The following is a 19,231-nucleotide window of genomic DNA, read 5'->3' as shown; positions in this document are numbered from 1 at the left end:
CTCCATGCGCAGATCTCCTTTTTGGTCCCTAATCGGCCCTACCCCTCCTCTTGCTACCAGTTTACTATTTATATGCCTATAGAAGACCTTTGGATTCCCTTTTATATTAGTCGCCAGACTATTCTCATACTCTCTCTTTGACCCTCATTTCCTTTTTTACCTCCTTCGTACTTTCTATATTCAGCCTGGTTCTCATTTGTACGATCAACCTGACATCTGTCATACGCCCCCCTTTTTCTGCTTCATCTTACTCTCTATCTCTTTCGTCATCCAGGGAGCTCTGGCTTTGGTTGTCCTACCTTTCCCCCTCGTGGGAATGTCCCTAGACTGTACCCGAGCCATCTCCTCTTCAACGGCCGCCCATTATTCAATTACAGTTTTGCTAGCCAATCTTTGATTCCAATTTACCTGGACCAGATAGAATTTTCTGTTCTATACCTAGTCCATTCCGGTCTTGCTCCGTCACTGATAACAAACACTTCAAAAGCAAGTGTGTGCAATACAGTAGTGCCAAAACATTTAACATTGCAAGTTTCTATACTAGGTATTCTGCCCTCCACCTTATCTAACATTGCTAAACAGTTACCGTAAACTAAGCGCTGGTGGTTGAATTCTGAATGTCAACTCAATAGTCTTGATTACAGCTAGAACTCTGAAGCTGCCTCCAAAATTAATAGATGTGAAACATTCTCAACACGTGGTTCAATATATTTAATTTTTAGTGGTGTTGCTCTTTCCCTTCCATGTAATAATCAGCAGTATTAGGTTGTTTGTTTTAGATACTTACAGGCCTTCAGTAATTAAAGAACTAGAGCAGTCTGTGTTGTAGATCCACCTAATGTAAAAACTGTAGCTCTTTAGCGATGAAGCGCATTTCTGCAATATCACAGTACGTGTACTAAAATTATTCTGATTTATAGTGGATCATCCAAAAATACAAATATATCAAAATTCTTAATTCAGAAATATACGACATTCTTATTGTAACAATGTATTCTGTCTTCCTAAGGTTACAAAGCATGTTTAGTTAACACAAGACGGCAATCCTTGTTCCTTCAGGAATGAGGATGCTCTCTATGCAGTTTTCTGTACCTACATTTAGACCTAATTACATGGCGCTTTAGGCCCATCCTAAGTACCAACACGATCATGCCAAAATTAACACAGCTACATGTTTGTGCATAGTTAGGTTATTAAATAGTCTTGCCTTCAGCACATTATGCAGTCATATACATTCTATATCACAATCACCTAGAATTTACTGCTGGTAATATCAGTTGATAAATAGTTGACATGTTCGTATGATATTTTTCTGTCCACTGTTAGTGGGGGTCATAACTCATCTGAAAGAATTTAATGCTGGTTTTAAAATAGCAAACCAAGGAATGTCATACAAAACCATTAAGCATTTGCTCACTAATATCAGTAACTAATTTCCAGGATCATATGTCCGCATCTTACTTTTGACCATGTATAGTAGAATTATTAAAAGTAGCAGTTATATTTGAGAGTTTTGTGCATCAAGTAAAGTGGACATAAGTTCCACCCATTTGTTTATATTACAATACTTACGGCACCCACTAAAACAATGCTGCTCTACTTCACCTATATTGTACAGAACATAAAAATAAAACCTGCATTTAGCAATTCTGTAAACACATGTCATTCAATAGAAACAGTTAAGTAGTAATTAAATTACTAAATTACACAAAGGCACAAGCTATTTACTAATAGATAAAACTGTGTCTATCCTCATTGGTAGATCCAATTGTTTCAGAAAACCAAATGACCATTGAATCAGAGTGCTACATTTAGCAACTACATTTGGGATTTTGGACTAGAATTTTTAAAAAAATTACCTGATCTAACACATGGAGATCTTTGCTCATTTTCTCTGCAAAAGCTTCTGAATTGGAAATAGACTGACCAAACTGTTCCATTAATTTCTCAACATCAACCGCCTCTTTTGATGTCAGTTCTTGATAAACACCGACTTCTTCTTCCTCGTCCTCTTCAATTGGCTCACTTGTTCGCTGTTCCACTAGTGGACGCAGGCTCTCTGGAACGCAATAATAATTTTATATCTTTCCATTATGTTATGGAACCAAACATTTTATCATTAGAACCCAATCTTATTACTTGATGCAAATCTACATTGTAGATCTTAACTGAACATATTGAAGATGTGCAGGTGAAACCAAAAAGCTCACCAATGGAAAATCAAAGACTGCAACAATACATTGCAACAAAAAAAATAGCTGAGTGGGTATGATTACTTTAATCCACCAGAGTTTTAAATTCATTGTTTAGAATGCCATCAAAACTAATGACGACAGGGAAAGAACGAACGCGCATTTACGTAATGCCTTTCATGTCCTCAGAACATCCCAAAGTACTTCACAGCCAATGAAGCACATTTGAAGTGTAATCACTGTTGTAATGTAGGCAAACAGCTTTATGCACACATATCTTTATTCATTAATTATTTGGAAATATGAGTAGAATATTCAATACCCTGGTTTTTATACAAACTGTACAGCAGATTTTAACTTACAGACTGCAATGCAAATTTGATAAGGAGAAAGTGTCTTACATGTTGTAGTAATTGTATATCACAAATACCAGGAGAGGGTAGGAATATTAACCTTAAAACGAGCACTTCTTTCAATATTACCATATTTCCTACTTACAGGTTTCTGATAGATCTGCAGTATAATTTTTCTCTTGACAGGTGATAACCGAGCTATGTCAAATTCATTTACTGAAAGCTCCTGAAAGGGGAAAGCAACTCCATGGACAAGAATATTCACTTACAAACTACTTAACCCTTAAAAGCTCTTGTACTCCCATTTCCTTCTCCATCAATTGTTTTGACCAATCTCCATGGATTCCATTTCCTGCGGTAGACATCCTGGGGGATAAAGCTGGAAGAATCCCCTTTAGTGTGCTCTCTCCACAGATTATGGATCCTAGTTTACAAGGTTTTTTCCTCGCCTCAGCCCATCTCTGCTAAGTTTCAATTAATATGCAGCTACCTGGGGTAATTATTTGACCAAATGAAGAGAGTCCGTGCATTATGCATTGATTGGACAAATGCAACAATCTTTGAAGTCTTTGTAAATCATTTCTGATTGTTGTGCTCTGGCTGCCTTGTCCCCAACATGATTACAGGTCCTTGGTTTGTTTGAAGGCTCACAACTCATTCTTGTGTAGATCCACTGTCCTTCCACTTCAATAAGTGTCACACTTCACAACATCACACTTCTGTAGGGCAAAAATTAGTCATTGGTAATTTAACAAATATAAGTACTTATTTTAACCAATCAAATATCGAGTGTGTGATGGATTAAATATGTGACAGGGAAAGTATGATGGTGAGAGTATGGCCTGGAGCCCTTGGCAGCTCCCTTCAATCCCTCGTGGTCACTCTTGCTTCCCACTCACCTGCTGACTGCCATTGCATCTCCTCTTTAACCTTTCCTCCTTCCTCTTCAAACTATCCACTAACTACCCATTTAATTTTGAGAAACCAGTGCAAGGAAAGCATGGTAATGGAGACCGAGATGGTGAGGGAGTAAAGACAGGGAGCAGAGAATCGAGAGAGCCCGGGTGAATGATGGAGAGAAGATGGAGATAGAATGTTCTGGCCTCCAACCTAAGGCACCATATGAGCCACCTGTCAAGAGAAAAATTATGAGCCAGCACCTTTTATGAACAGTAGGAGTACCACTGTCTCAATGTGCAGCTGGCGTGTGAATTATGCTGTTGTGTACACAGTACCCCGGCAGCAGCCATGATGCGTTCATTGTGATCAGTTCAACATCTCAGCACATTTTGACCAAGATCAGTAAGTCCAAGGATGGCAATTAAGGGACAAGGCCTGTCCATTATTGCCATGGCTGATGACACCCACCTAGCAGCCACAAACCCAAGCTGAAAGATGGCACAATGATAGCCATAAAAACACTAGGGCATTAATCGAGCAAGCCATTGGTGTGTTGAAACAGCATTTCAGGTGCCTGGATAAATCTGGGGGTTTCCTTCAATACTAACCCCATTGCGTCTCCTGTATTGTAGTGGTCTGATGCATCCTGTATAATCTCGTCTTGCAATGGAGGCAAGACTTCGCAGACTCTGACCATCATTTGCACAGATGCCACCTGCCATCGAAGGCTGAAAGCTCATTGTAACGCTTGCAACAGACAAACTTGCACTGTTAGGCTGTTATAATTTTTAAATGCTATCGCAGACTAGAATTACAGTGTTACCCCATCGCAATCTTCTTAAGCGTTCTCCTTCATTCTTTTCATGCACCATGGTGGGCACTGGTTGAGTGGCTGCCTCGAGAGCAGATGTACTGTCATCCTGAGAAAGGCCAGCATGCGTCACTCCCTCTATCTCACTTATCCATCCCAACTGGGGTGCCAATCTCTGAACTGGTGCTTTGAAGAGATCGAGCGAGTGACTGTTTGATTGGGAGGGTTCTCCCCTTTCAAGGCTTCTGGTTAATCTTCCAAAGGATGAGGAAAATCTAGAGAAGGAACAATGGTTCCTATGGAGGAACCATAGGAACCTACAACCAGTGTTAACAAAGCAGTGGATGACTGCCAGTGCTAGACAGCACCAAGGCATCTCACAGCATACATGCAGAATAGCAAGAAGAGAGATTGTTATAATAAAGGCTGACACCCTGCTGTGGGTCTGCTCCAACCTCACCATCTCCAATGCTTCTGGCTATTACTTGCCCTGAGATCTGCATTGCTTCCTCCTCCATCTGAGTGAGGGGATGGCTGGAGACAGGCCCTCCACCCCCCACCCCCACCAGTTCAGCTTTTCACCCCTTCTTCCTCTTGTTGTGGGCGATTATCTCTTGAGGAAAGAGTACTTCTTTGCTGTAAACCGTTGTTCAGCTGTTTGAGGCTTCTTTATCTAGATAGCAAGCCAAAAGGGAGAAGTAGCAAGTTTTAAGATTGATGTGGAGGTGCTCTTGTGCAAGAGAGTGGCTGGAGTGAGAAAAGATGGAAGCAATTAGCAGAAGAGTGAAAGTTGTGACCAGATGAACTCAGAGAGCTATTTGCAGCAGTTGTGAGGGCAAGAGCTGCAGGCGAGTATTTATTTTTATAGAGAAGGAAAATTGTAACCAGTAGGTATCAGGTGGCTATTCTTCTTCAGAGAAGCAAATGTCCATCTTTTTTAGAAGCATCTGCAAAGAAAGCCAATCAAAGGAACTCAACTGATGGGCTTGTCTGTCTAACCCTTTCATGTACTGGTTCAAAGTGCTATGTTATTTTGCATGAATTCAGCAACCTGCTGTTACTGCTTGCTTCTATAAAAATGACTGAACAAACCTGTTTGGTAATTTTGTTTGCTACAAAATTGTTTGGCATGACAGGTAGTAATTGCCTTCTGAAGTCACGTAAGCGCACAGTGAAAAATCTACATGTAATTCAGAGGGCACAATATCCCAGATAACTGCACACAAGGTCTCGCTGCAGTTTGTAGGAAGCTTGGGCTTGCCTACGGTAGCTGATTTTAACGTTAGGCATTAAAAGTAAATGAAACAGCCCAAAATGCAACACCCATGTCCTAGGATCCACTGTGCAAGGACTATACAAAAAGGGTCTCCAATCAGAATTGTTTTGTTGTTGAAAATAACCATCTTTATGATGCACTTCTCTTTTACGAAAAATGCTATATATACAAAAAAAAGTCAGGTTAAACAATTTGATTTTCAAAATAAGAAATCAGTCCTATAAAATGAGCATTAAAAATATAGTATCACATTCTTTTCAATGTGTATACTACAGGAAACAAGCTAGCTTCCTCTGTAAAAATGAAATATTTGTACTGCTAGATAAATGCTTCAAACACATTATAGCAGTAAGCAGCCTACGTGCTATTTCCTGTGCTCTGATTCTGGCCAACAGAAGGCTGCCTTATATATTGTTCTTGTATAAAATGAAGTATAAGCCAGCAAGCAGTAACACAATACAACATAATTTTTAAAAAAAAATTATAGCTATAATTCAAGGTATTTTTTTCTTCCTTGACAATTAGAGAAAATGTATTGGAAGGCAGGCAATTTACTATACCTTGTACTATTTCTAACTGCAACAAATACGGGCCATCGTTTACACAACTTGTAGCATGAGGAAACTTTTAGAAAAAAAATTGTGTTAGTGGGTGAATGTGAATCTTCTGGGAATTTACTATCATTCCATAGCAAAATCTTGTATGGTAGTGCATTTTCACAACCAGGGCTGAATGCACTTCCTGAGGAATGATGATTCACGATAAATAAATCATTCACGTACCATGTTTGCAAAAATACTTAAGCAGTCTGATTACAAAACAGAACTCAAGTGGCTAAAAGCATAAAGAAAAGGATAGACCAGAGTCTTGCTCCTGAGCACTGTCCAGTGACCCAGTGGGAAAGCACATATGTGGACCTCAAATTAAAAGACAAGCAGAATCGCCTATCATCATCACCTGAGTCAAATTTCCAGCCACATTGTCCAGTCTTAAATATGAAGAATAGTCACTTGGGTGAGATACCAGAGGGTTATCACCATTGCATGAGTCACTGCCTTCACGAGAGATGAGGTGAACAAAAAACTTGAGGACAAAAAGAAAAACACAATGAAACTCTAGTGGTATAGTAATTCAAACTATCCTTTCACATATAACACCTACTGAAAAAGAAAGTAGGTATTGCAACTTAATGCACGTTCTAAGGTAACAATGAAGCAGCTTACACACCAATAAAATGTAATTTTTTTTTATTGCCCCCAAACTGGCTGTCTTAAAACAATGAAATGACTCATACATTTGATTTAGCAGTTCCTACAAATACATGACAGGGAGGTATAAGTATTATTTCTGTTAAGGTCCTAGATGAAGTGATTTTAAAGGAGAGACATTAGAGTCGATTTTCACTGCCTTCGCTTATCGGTAACGGCCTCAAAATAGGGTCAGTAGCCTTATTGCCCTGCTAATATTGGTAATGCGGCGGGTGCCATTCTAAAAGGGGCCTACCTCGGTGTCCAAAGCGCCCATCTGTTTCAGGCGATAAACCCCTTTTAATATGGAAATCAGGGTCCTATAACAAACTGGGAAGATTGGGTTTGTTTTCCTTGGAGCAGAGGAGGCTGAGGGGGGACATGATTGAGGTGTACAAAATTATGAGGGGCACAGATAGGATGGATACTAAGGAGCTTTTTCCCTTCGTTGAGGGTTCTATAACAAGGGGACATAGATTCAAGGTAAAAGGCGGGAGGTTTAGAGGGGATTTGAGAAAGAACTTTTTCACCCAGAGGGTGGTTGGAGTCTGGAACTCACTGCCTGAAAGGGTTGTGGAGGCAGGAACCCTCACAACATTCAAGAAGCATTTGGATGAGCACTTGAAATGCCATAGCATACAAGGCTACGGACCAAATGCTGGAATATGGGATTAGAGTAGACAGGGCTTGATGGCCGGTGCGGACACGATGGGCCGAAGGGCCTCTATCCGTGCTGTATAACTCTATGACTCTATGACATAAATAGGTTCCTGACTGCCATTTTAGGTAGGAACTAGTCAAAGCCTGCGAAATGCAGGCTTCGATCAGTTCTATGGGCAATGGAAGAGAAGAGGCCCAGCAAAGATAAGTCTTGAACTATTTTTGTGGGCCTCGAAGGAAGAGTGCACCTTCAGAACCCATAAAAATAATCTGTTTTTGGACTCCGAGGTGTTAACCATTCATAAATCAGTCTTCCTCATCCAATTTATGCAGCACTATGGGAACACCCAAAGGCATACCCACCTCTCCAACTTGTACTGCATCGGTAATTGACCAGACTTCAGGAAAATGTGGCTGTGCAAACTGAAGGCTTCAGCAAAAAGGCAGAAACATGGGAGGAAATAAAAGCATATTCGACGTTCATTGCAGAAGTAGAGAAATGCTCCCATCTAAAAAAGTAAAACTGAACTTCAGCAGCAATTGAAAAAAAAACAGCAATCGCGCTTTAAGAAGCACTGCAAAACAGGCCTGGCCTATTTACCAGTCATGTGTCCGTTTTATATGGACAAGCTGTATGCTGGGATAGAGCCTCATCTCAAGTCATGAAATTCAGCATGGGACCTACATTAAATTAAATATTCTATTTAAATGAGTCTTGCACACATTGATGGTGCAGCCTCATTGTGTCTCTGAAAATCATACATTGGAAAATTTGGCATGCAATCATGTGACCGATTTTATGTCCTATGCTGCTAGCAGAGCCTCACAAAATTTTAAACATTCTGGGAAACTGCATTTCACATTTTTGTAACAAGTGTTAACTCAGAAAAAAAGCACCACACATTTGTGCATTTTACCTTCTAAAATATGAGAACTGATGTTTACAAACTTAATTCTGTTGTGCAGATAACGTCGATTGAGCTTCAAGAGACAGGACATGAAATTATTTTTCTCTCCAGAATTACTGGCAATCCATTTGTATACTTTATCAAACTGCAAATCGAATTCAGGGTTATCCTATAGGAAAAAAAGTGCAACATCAACACTCGGATACAAGAAACATTTACACTGTTCAAAATATTCAACTACCACACATGCACAATTTTCAGTCTTATTCTAAATGTAGGCCTTGAATTTCTACTTGGCAGTGCATATGTGTCAGCAGATTTACAGACAGTCTTATGAATCTTCACTTTTGAGAAGCCAGAAGTTGGTTATGTTTGTACTGTCATGTTGTACTTTGTTCAGATTTTTTTTTAACACACAATGTACAAAACAGTCCCTTTTCCTCTTGGACATGATTGTCTTCAAAAGATAGTTGGGGGAGGAAGGACATATTTTCAATAACAAAATGGCTAAAATTTGTAGAACAGATACAAGGAATTTGAGTTGCAAAGCAGTAATTCCTCAGGTAGGTTAGATTCCACAAGAGCTATCTATGAATGTCTTCTGAGTACAGAGATGGAATTACTGTCTTTCATTACCTTAAAGGGAATATAAATTCTGCACATCCTACAGAGGGCCAGCCTTTTCTCCTCAAATTTTCTCCCCTCTCTTCCACAAGACATTGCCACCTTCAAGTACCTTGCCCAAGTGATTATTATTCATGAGAGTGTCAACAGGATATGCAACTGCGTCCAATCCTGTCCTCATCAATTGTGGTTAATTACCCACTTCAGTATGTGAAGAAGGAGCCTTATCAGCAGGGGGTCAATTTGGGGACCAGGGCTTTGTAGCATTCAGCAGTGAATCAATCTAGCGCTGAGACTCTGCCAAACTGCAAACCTTCAACAGCATTTTGGGAGATCTCCTCATTCTGCTTATTACGGTCTTCCTCAGAGGCAGGTGACAAGGAAAACTCTCAAAGTTCCTAGGAACATGACTTAGGCGAGCTACTCAAGCGAAGACTGGAAAGAGCCTCGGAGAATGGCTCTCATGATCTCCACCTGCAGCAAAAAGAGGCTCAGTTCAGAATCCTTCACTGCACATACCTCACGAGATCCCAACAGATGATTGCTGGAGGAACTGCAGACAAGTCCCACTCCTTTACACGTTTTGATAACACCCCAGCCATCAATACTTCTGGACAAAAGTTGTGGAGGCCACTGGTGATATATGCAGTATATATCCAGTTTGGAGATGCTTCTGTTGTAGTGTCACAGCAGCAAAGTGTTTATCAAATTAAAGAAATCCTGACCAGCAACCAAAAGTCACTATCCATTTCCATCATTGTTTCACCACATCTCAAAATTTCTATTGTATCGCCTGACCCACCATGAGCAAACAATGAAGAAAATGATGCTGAGCATTTCCTTAAGCTCTACTCATTTCAAATTACATGAGGTACTGTATCTCAGCATTAAGATACAAACACTTGGCAGCATAGTTGAATATTACATTTCTAGACAACATACTAAAATAAAAATAGATCCTCTTGGTGCACCCTTGCTGAGTTGCCTTGTTGGGCACGATCCCAGTGCTCAAGCAGAAGCAGGTCTCCATTTGATGCAACAAAACAGTATTTAAGATTGATCTGGTTACCTCTATGATGGGCCAGTCTTCAGTGTATGTAGCATCAATTGGCTGAAAAACTGACCTTAAAAGCTGGCTATCAGACTACTAAACTATTTTTCTCAATGTAACTCACCTCCCAAAAATGGACAGGGGGACCAGAGGCTCAGAAATTTATTATGGTTTTAAAAAGGTTAGAAGAGTGTATATTAGGCAGAGATGAAGTTAACATGAGAAAAAAGTGGGAAAGAGAATGGGGGAAAAGGCAGAGGGAGATAAAATTCAATTTTGAACTAAACTTTTCTAAGTGTCTTTTTCAGACAAATGTTAATGTAACAGCAATAAATCTTGCACTAATAAAGCTACTAAAATGTCATCCAAGTGTTTTTTTCAGAATTTGTTTGTGTTTGAAATGTAAACAAAAAAAATGGGAAGCCCTAAGGAGCTGCCAGCTGTCATAGAACCATAGAAAGAATCATAAAAAATTTACGGCACAGAAGGAGGCCATTCGACCCATGGTGTCCGCGCCGGCTGGGAAACGAGCCACCCAGTCTAATCTCACTTTCCCACATATGGGGCCCGATGTTAGCAGGGCTGCGGGTTCTCGGCGGGGGGGGGGGGGGCTATCGGGCGCGTGGGTAATGCGCCCGGTAAAATTAGTGAGTTTCCTGCGCGATTGTAGCATCCAATCCACTAATTGGATGCACTTACCTGCTCCTCCGGGTTCCCCACTGCTGATCTGCGCGTCGGGCGGGCTGCGCATGCGCAGTAAGATCTGTCAGCTGGAGGCGCTCTATTTAAAGGGGCAGTCCTCCACTGACAGATGCTGCAACAAATAGCAAAAATGACAGCATGGAGCAGCCCAGAGGGAAGGCTGCTCCCAGTTTTATGATGCCTCACTCCAGGTATCAATACATGGGGTGAGGAGGAGGAGGAGGACAGAGATCTTCCTCCTGGCGTGCGGGAGGAAGCGGCCTGCCTCTGCCACCAGGAAGGTCTGGCTCGAGGTGGCAGAGTAGGTCACCAGCACAACCAACATATCGCCCACCTGCATACAGTGCAGGAGGCGCTCCAATGACCTCAGTAGGTCAGCCAAAGTGAGTACACGTAGTCTGTCCCCTACACTCCGTCTCCAACATCACTGCCCCCACCCCACATCTCCTTCAGCACTGCCAACACAACCCTGTCACATCACCCCTCATACCCACTCAAACCTCATCCTCATCTTACCTGCACCTACTCGCCTCGCCAGTACTCATCCCGCCACAACCACTCAACCCAATCCTCATACAATCTCATGGCTCTCTCTCATACTCACCCTCTCGTGCATCTCTTTCACGGGCAGCCTCACTCAACCTGCCAATACCTGTGCTGCAGCCACAGGGCATGCATCACATATGTGCAGTAGGCAGCATAAGGCAAACGTGTCGTGAGCATGAAGGGGATGCACAAGGGTGTTTGAGGGTTTGTCATGGGTGTTACTTATATTGAGTTTCTGACCAACTCACATTACATATTATATTGGCACCACTACTGCCATGTCTTCGCGAATCCTGTTTGGTTCGTGCAATAATGCCCGCTCCTGAGGATCACTATGAGGACCCACAACTGATGCCACCCATTGTGTCACTGCAGAGTGGGTGTAGGTGTATTTGCAGGGATCTTCTGCGCAGACGACTGGGAGACATCGGTGATGTGCCCGGTTGCACCCTGGAAGGATGCGGAGGAGAAGTTGTTGAGGGCAGTGGTGACTTTGACAGCGACAGGTAAGAAGATGGTGCTCGGGCCAGTCAGGAGCAGCTCAGCATGAAAGAGACTGCAGATGTCCACGACTACATGTCGAGTGACTCTGAGCCTCCGTGTGCACTGCTGCTCAGAGAGGTCCAGGAGGCTGAGCCTCGGTCTGTGGACCCTGTGGCGAGGGTAGTGCCCTCCGCGACGCATCTCTCTCTGCGGTAGCCCTCCCTCCTGCTGTGCAGGTGGATGTGTCACAGCACTCTGTTGTGGAGCTCCACGTGTCAGAGGTTGACGGCATGGATGGCGAGGCTGGTGATGCTGTTCGCCCTCCGAGGAGGTCATGACTGCAGCTACGGCGGCCCCCATCCACAAGATGTACATCTGAGGGGGTCCGCAAGGTAGGTACATGTCTCCGGACCCCGGGGTAAGTGTGCAGGTGGGTGACTTTGACTGTCAGGAGGAGGGTGGTGGAGGCCAAACTTTGTCCCAAGTGACAGAGTGGCCTCCTGCAATGGGTGAGGGTCTCCCCCCCGACCTGTCAAATGGACCTTTGCAGCTGCCACAGGCTGACAGCTGCAACACGTCCATTTGACCTGGGAGTGTTTCTCCCGGTGTGGGAAACAGTCCCACTTTGGTCTAAAATCCCACATAATCCCTTAATCAGGTCAGTTAATGACCTGAAATACCTAAATAAATACTGTCAAGTGGCATCCCGCTGGCTTTAATTGCCTGCGGGATTCCCACCAGCGGGGGCTGCGCGCACACGCCGGCGCGTCAGCCAGGAACCCTGAAGTGTGCGGGTTCGGGGTGGGCTCCGGTACCGCGCTGGGATTCTCCGATTGTCGGAGCCCCCCCGCCAGGAACGCATCCGGTAGCAGGTGCTAAAATAGAGCCCATGGTCTGCAGCCCTGCAGGCCACAGCTCTTCAGGTGCATATCCAAGTATTTTTTGAATGAGTTGGGGGTTTCTGCCTCTACCACCTTCACAGGCAGTGAGTTCCAGACCCCCACCACCCTCTGGGTGAAAATAATTTTCCTCATTTCCACTCTAATCCTTCTACCAATCACTTTAAATCTATGCCCCCTCCGCTAAGGGGAATAGGTTCTTCCTATCCACTCTATCAAGGCCCCTCATAATTTTATGCACCTCAATCAAATCACCCCTCAGCCTCCTCTGTTCCAAGGAAAACAACCCCAGCCTATCCAATCTGTCATCATAGCTAAAATTCTCTAGTCCTGGCAACATCCTCGTAAATCTCCTCTGCATCCTCTCTAGTACAATTACATCCTTCCTGTAATGTGGTGACCAGAACTGTGTGCAATACTCAAGCTGTGGCCTAAATAGTGTTTTAATACAGTTCCAGCATAACATCCCTGCTTTTATATTCTATGCCTCAGCTAATAAAGGAAAGCATTCCATATGCCTTCCTAACCACCTTACCTACCTGTCCTGCTACCTTCAGGGATCTGTGGACATGCACTCCAAGGTCCCTCACTTCCTCTACACCTTTCAGTATCCTTCCATTTATTGTGTATTCCCTTGCCTTGTTTGCTCTCCCCAAATGCATTACCTCACACTTCTCCGGATTGAACTCCATTTGCCACTTTTCTGCCCATTTGACCAGTCCATTGATATCTTCCTGCAGTCGACAGCTTTCCTCCTCACTATCAACCACAAGGCCTACCTTTGTGGCATCCGCAAATTTCTTAATCCTCCCCCCCATGTTTAAGTCCAAATCATTAATGTATACCACAAAAAGCAAAGGACCTAGTACTGAGCCCTGCGGCACCCCACTGGAAACAGCCTTCCAGTCGCAAAAACACCCATCAACCGTTACCCTTCGCTTCCTACCACTGAGCCAATTTTGGATCCAATTTGCCACTTTCCCTTGGATCCCATGGGCCTTTACTTTTTTGACCAATCTGCCATGACAAAAGCCTTGCTAAAGGGACCTTGTCAAAAGCCTTGCTAAAATCCATGTAGACTACATCAATTACGCTACCCTCATCGATCCTCCTGGTCACCTCCTCGAAAAGTTCAATCAAGTTAGTCAGACATGACCCCTCTTTAACAAATCTGTGCTGACTATCCTTGATTAGTGAGAGTTTATCCTGTCCCTCAGAATTGATTCCTCCTGTCTGAAGATTAAGTGATAAAAATTAATTTAGGAATGTTTACTGCTATGTTGATTTTTTTTCTTAACTGTCACCAAAATTACATTACTTCATAGTTTAATATACTCATTATCATTACCTATAAAATGCTCATTATTGTTAAATATAAATGTAACTGTTGTACTTGTCTATAATTAGTTTGCTTCCTGCAATGCATCAGGATTTCTTTCTAGTTTCTATTTCTTAAAGTAATAGAAAATACAGATTTCAAATTGGCTTAAAAGAAAATATTTTATTACAATTGCTCAAGATTGGCAACACCATTTCAGTTTCCCATTGAGCAAAGGATGACAACCTCGTAAGAACTTTATTAGAACCATTTCAACCACACATGTAGAGAAATATATATTGTCTAGGCAAGTAATTACACCGTAGCTATTTGTTTCTTTTGTTTTTCAACATGTTACAATTCACTTCACTTCCCCTTCATTTGTAATCTTAATTTCCGTCCATATTAGCAGTCTCGTTCCCATTTTATGACTAAATTGATGGTTTCAGTAATTTTGCAGTTAAAAACTCACTCCAAAAAAAAGAGTTAAGTTTGACAGGAATCGATGTTGATCTCAGCAAGGAATTAAATCACAATGAATTCAAATAAAGCAATCTAAGAAAAGGAGTTATTTTTCACCTGTTTTGTTTTGCAAGTAACTGTGCTGCCCACTCCTGATCATGGGCAGTTTTTAAACATTAGACATATGTTCCAGAGTAACAAGATATACAACATAGAATGAAAGAGAGAAGTCACCCAGTCCAGATGGGATGCATCCTAGCTTACTGAGGGAAGTAAGGGTGGAAATTGCGGATGCTCTGGCCAAAATCTTCCAATCCTCCTTAGATATGGGGACGGTGCCAGAGGACTGGGGGATTGCAAATGTTACATCCCTGTTCAAAAAAAGGGAGAGGGATAAACCCGGCAATTACAGGCCAGTCAGCCAAACGTCGGTGGTGGGGAAACTTTGAGACACAATAATACGGGGCAAAATTAATTGGCACTTGGAAAAGTATGGGCTAATAAATGAAAGTCAGAATGGATTTGTTAAAGGAAAATTGTGTTTGACTAACTTGATTGAATTCTTTGATGAAGTAATGGAGAGGGTTGATGAGGGTAGTGTAGTTGATGTATATATTGACTTTCAAAAGACATTTAATAAAGTACCATATAATAGACTTGTTGGAAAAATTAAAGCACATGGGATTAAAGAGACAGTGGCAGCGTGGATACAAAATTGGCTATGGGACAGAAAGCAGAGAGTAGTGGTGAACAGTTGTATACGCTGGTGTTCCCCAGGGGTCAGTATTAGGACCACTGCTCTTCTTGATAAATATTAATGCCCTGGACTTAGGTATAATTTCAAAGTTTGCAGATGACATGAAACTCAAATGTAGTAAACAATGTGGAGGACAGTAACAGACTTCAGGAAGACATAGACAGACTGGTGAAATGGGCAGGCACATGGCAGATGAAATTTAATGCAGAGAAGTGTTAAGTGATACATTTTGATCGGAAGAATGAGGAGAAGTAATATAAACTAAATGGTACAATTTTAAAGAGGGTGCACACATACAAATCTTCGAAGGTGGCAGGACAAGTTGAGAAAGCAGTTAAAGAAGCATATGGGATCTTGGGCTTTATTAATGGAGGTATTAAGTACAAAAGCAAGTTATGCTAAACCTTTATAAAGCACTGGTCAGGCTTCAGCTGGAGTATTGTGTTCAATTCTGGGCACCACACTTTAGGAAGGCCTTCGGGAGGGTGCAGAAGAGATTTACTAGAATGGTACCAGGGATAAGGGACTTCAGTTATGTAGAGAGGCTGGAGCTGTTCTCCTTAGAATAGAAAACGTAAAGGGAAGATTTGATCAGAGGTGTTCATAATCATAAATGGTTTTGATAGAGTAAATAAGGAAAAACTGTTTCCATGGCAGAAGGGTTGGTAACCAGATTTAAAGTGATCGGCAAAAGAGCCAGAGGCGACATGAGGAAACATTTTTTTTTTACGCAGTGAGTTGTAATGATCTGGAATGCACTGCCTGAAAGGGTTGTGGAAGCAGATTAAATAGTAACTTTCAAAAGGGAATTGGATAAATACTTGAAGGGAAAAAATTTACAGGGCTATGGGGAAAGAGCAGGGGAATGGGACTAATTGGATAGCCCTTTCAAAGAACCAGCACAAACACGATGGGCCAAACGGCTTCCTCCTGTGCTGCACTTACTATGATAATCTAGGGAAGAGTCATTTTCATTCAAAGCGTTTCCTATATTATGTTACAAAAAAATTAATCTGGACTTAAAACAAAAAACACATCTTCCCTAATAGTTCAGCAAGTTTATCCCTTGAGCAGCCGAGTCTTATAAACCAGGAAGATTCCAGGTTTAAACCCAGTTTCCTGATCTCAGCCGAGGTGCCAATAAAGACTCCAAATTGGCCTCGGCACCCTTGGGTTAGAGAGGAGAAAAATCAGTCCCATTTCCTGCTCTTGATCTCTATTCAGCAATCCCCACAGAAAGTACATTTGTCCAGAGTTTGGGCAGGACAGAGTTAGACTCAGAAGTGAGGTCCTTCAGACAATTAGCCTGACAACAGTTATTGTCAACACTCACATATGAATAATATCCAATGGGGTGAGATACCAGAGTGTTCCTAGGCCTATGAAGGCAAACCTCAGCAATAACACAAGACCTACACAAGAGGAGAGAAACTGGCAAGAAGAAAACAAATACATAACATACCTTTACCTTCAACTCTCACATACTATTCTCATTTATTGTTAGGACAAGTCACAAAAACAAATGATCAAAGTAATTTCTCCTTTTACCTTGTCTGCATCCTTCCCGTCAACTACCAGTAGATCCTCAAATGACCACCATGCCACTTGTTTGTACACATCACCTTTATCAGCTTTTTTAAATTTCACAAGGGAAGCTTGATATGGACGATCAGTTGACACTGCACAGGAAATTAAATGTAGAATCATTACATTTTGTATTATGTTGCCACTAGGAACAAACAAATCATGTTGTATTTCATCCATTCCAGCCCATCCAAATTGATCTTAAATCCAAACCACGTCAAAGTTAATAGCACAGGTAAATGCTTGGCTCAGGTGAGTTTAATTTTGCAAGTTTTTATCTTGCATTTCACATATAATGTGAGCCTAAATATAGGCAGACAGTTCAAGCACGCCTATTGAACGTCTTACTATGCAAATACTGGGTTAGGTTTTCTGCTCATTCATAGACAATGGTTGAAAATCCAGCCTATTTAGTGCTAACACTTCACTGTCAGGATTTAGGTTTTATTGTAGAATTGAATATAGAAAATCAGGGCTTCTCTCCTATTGGGTCTTTCACTCTGTCTTTCTTTCTCCCATTTCCCCCTCCGTCTCAGCACTGACCTTTTCTAATCATCAACAAAACACAGGTAAGATAATTAAATGGCTTCAAAATTCAACTGATGTTTAATCAGAACATTGTCATTATTTTACACACAGAGCTTTTTTTTAACCTCTAAGGCTTTTGAAATTTGTCCTCTAGCTTTTCTTCAATTAATTCTGTAAAACTTTTTAGCAGACACTGCTGGAAGCTAAAGAAAACAAAAATTGTCCAGGTAGCTGACTAAATGGTACTGATGCATCTTGGAAAATTAGCTACAATGCATGTGTTCAGAATGCACAATCCAAATTCACCTCACAGCATCACAGCTCTGGGAAAAAATAACAACGCCAAGCCCAGGTTTTTGGGAAAGGCCGAGGCCTTCAAGTAAAATTTTTAATGATAGCATTAAAAGTCACAAAGGAAATTCAATAGATAAAAGTAAACTGGCTATTGTGAAATAAAGATATATTTTTTTAAAAGTTTGGTTAAAACCTTATTCAGGACATTTTTAAAAAATAATTCGTTCATGGGATGTGGGCGTCGCTGGCGACGCCAGCATTTATTGTCCATCCCTAATTGCCCTTGAGAAGGTGGTGGTGAGCCGCCTTTTTGAACCGCTGCAGTCCGTTTGGTGAAGGTTCTCCCACAGTGCTGTTAGGAAGGGAGTTCCAGGATTTTGACCCAGCGACGATGAAGGAACGGCGATATATTTCCAAGTCAGGATGGTGTGTGACTTGGAGGGGAACGTGCAGGTGGTGGTATTCCCATGTGCCTGCTGCTCTTGTCCTTCTAAGTGGTAGATGTCGCAGGTTTGGGAGGTGCTGTCGAAGAAGCCTTGGCGAGTTGCTGCAGTGCATCCTGTGAATGGTACACACTGCAGCCACAGTGCACCGGTGGTGAAGGGAATGAATGTTTAGGGTGGTGGATGGGATGCCAATCAAGCGGGCTGCTTTGTCCTGGATGGTGTTGAGCTTCTTGAGTGTTGTTGGAGCTGCACTCATCCAGGCAAGTGGAGAGTATTCCATCACATTCCTGACTTGTGCCTTGTAGATGGTGGAAAGGCTTTGGGAGTCAAGAGGTGAGTCACTTGCCGCAGAATACCCAGCCTCTGACCTGCTCTTGTAGCCACAGTATTTATATGGCTGGTCCAGTTAAGTTTCTGGTCAAAGGTGATCCCCAGGATGTTGATGGTGGGGGATTCGGCGATGGTAATGTCGTTGAATGTCAAGGGGAGGTGGTTAGACTCTCTCTTGTTGAAGATGGTCATTGCCTAGTGCGAATGTTACTTGCCACTTATCAGCCCAAGCCTGGATGTTGTCCAGGTCTTGCTGCACGTGGGCTCGGACTGCTTCATTATTTGAGGGGTTGTGAATGGAACTGAACACTGTGTAATCATTAGCAAACATCCCCATTTCTGACCTTATGATGGAGCAGCTGAAGATGGTTGGGCCTAGGACACTGCCCTGAGGAACTCCTGAGGAAATTTCATTTCCTGAGGAAGAAAATGGCAGATGAAAAAAAACCCAGAAATAATTTTAAGAGAATTCTGGGAACCAGGCAACCAGATTGCAGCCAGAATGAGTTTACAAAGCTGTTTTTCATCATAAATGTAGGCATAGGAATTTATAATGGAAAAAAGTTGACAAAAAGCATGACAAAAATGACAACAGGAAGTCAAGTGGTGCACACAGACATAAGATTTTTAATATATTATAGATATACATTTGCAGTCACATCATATTTGTAGATTGACCTTTTAAAAAAAATACAGAAAAATAACTGTTAACGTTTTCTCATTAGTGAGGTGCTGGCATCTGCAGACTGCCTGTTGCTATTAAATAAAACAGAGCTGAATTTCCACAGTTGAAATTTCAATGTCTGGGTGTTCCAAAAAGGTCAGTAAATGCCTCGTGTGTGATGAGTGAATGTGCACTT

At 42.0% G+C, this 19,231-nt stretch overlaps 1 protein-coding gene across 3 annotated transcripts in view; it reads right to left on the bottom strand.

Annotated features, from left to right (window-relative positions):
• LOC137332943 (exocyst complex component 1-like) overlaps nucleotides 1-19,231 on the bottom strand; it is an 85,103-nt gene that overhangs the window by 60,467 nt on the left and 5,405 nt on the right. For 2 of the 3 annotated variants that reach the window (XR_010965765.1, XM_067996989.1), the window contains exons 2-4: nucleotides 16,738-16,868; nucleotides 8,357-8,516; nucleotides 1,860-2,059 (exon numbers count right to left, since the gene is read on the bottom strand). Coding sequence is in view for 2 of the 3 variants with exons in the window: in XM_067996989.1 (XP_067853090.1) it covers nucleotides 1,860-2,059; nucleotides 8,357-8,516; nucleotides 16,738-16,868 (491 nt within the window). In the remaining variant the exon portion in view is untranslated. Of the gene's footprint in view, nucleotides 1-1,859; nucleotides 2,060-6,489; nucleotides 6,616-7,802; nucleotides 8,258-8,356; nucleotides 8,517-16,737; nucleotides 16,869-19,231 lie in introns of those variants that run through there. The other variant, XM_067996990.1, reaches the window with a different exon arrangement.

This window comes from Heptranchias perlo, chromosome 15 (genome assembly GCF_035084215.1).
Source record: "Heptranchias perlo isolate sHepPer1 chromosome 15, sHepPer1.hap1, whole genome shotgun sequence".
NCBI lineage: Eukaryota > Metazoa > Chordata > Chondrichthyes > Hexanchiformes > Hexanchidae > Heptranchias > Heptranchias perlo.
This window is presented reverse-complemented; position numbering and strand designations above follow the sequence as displayed.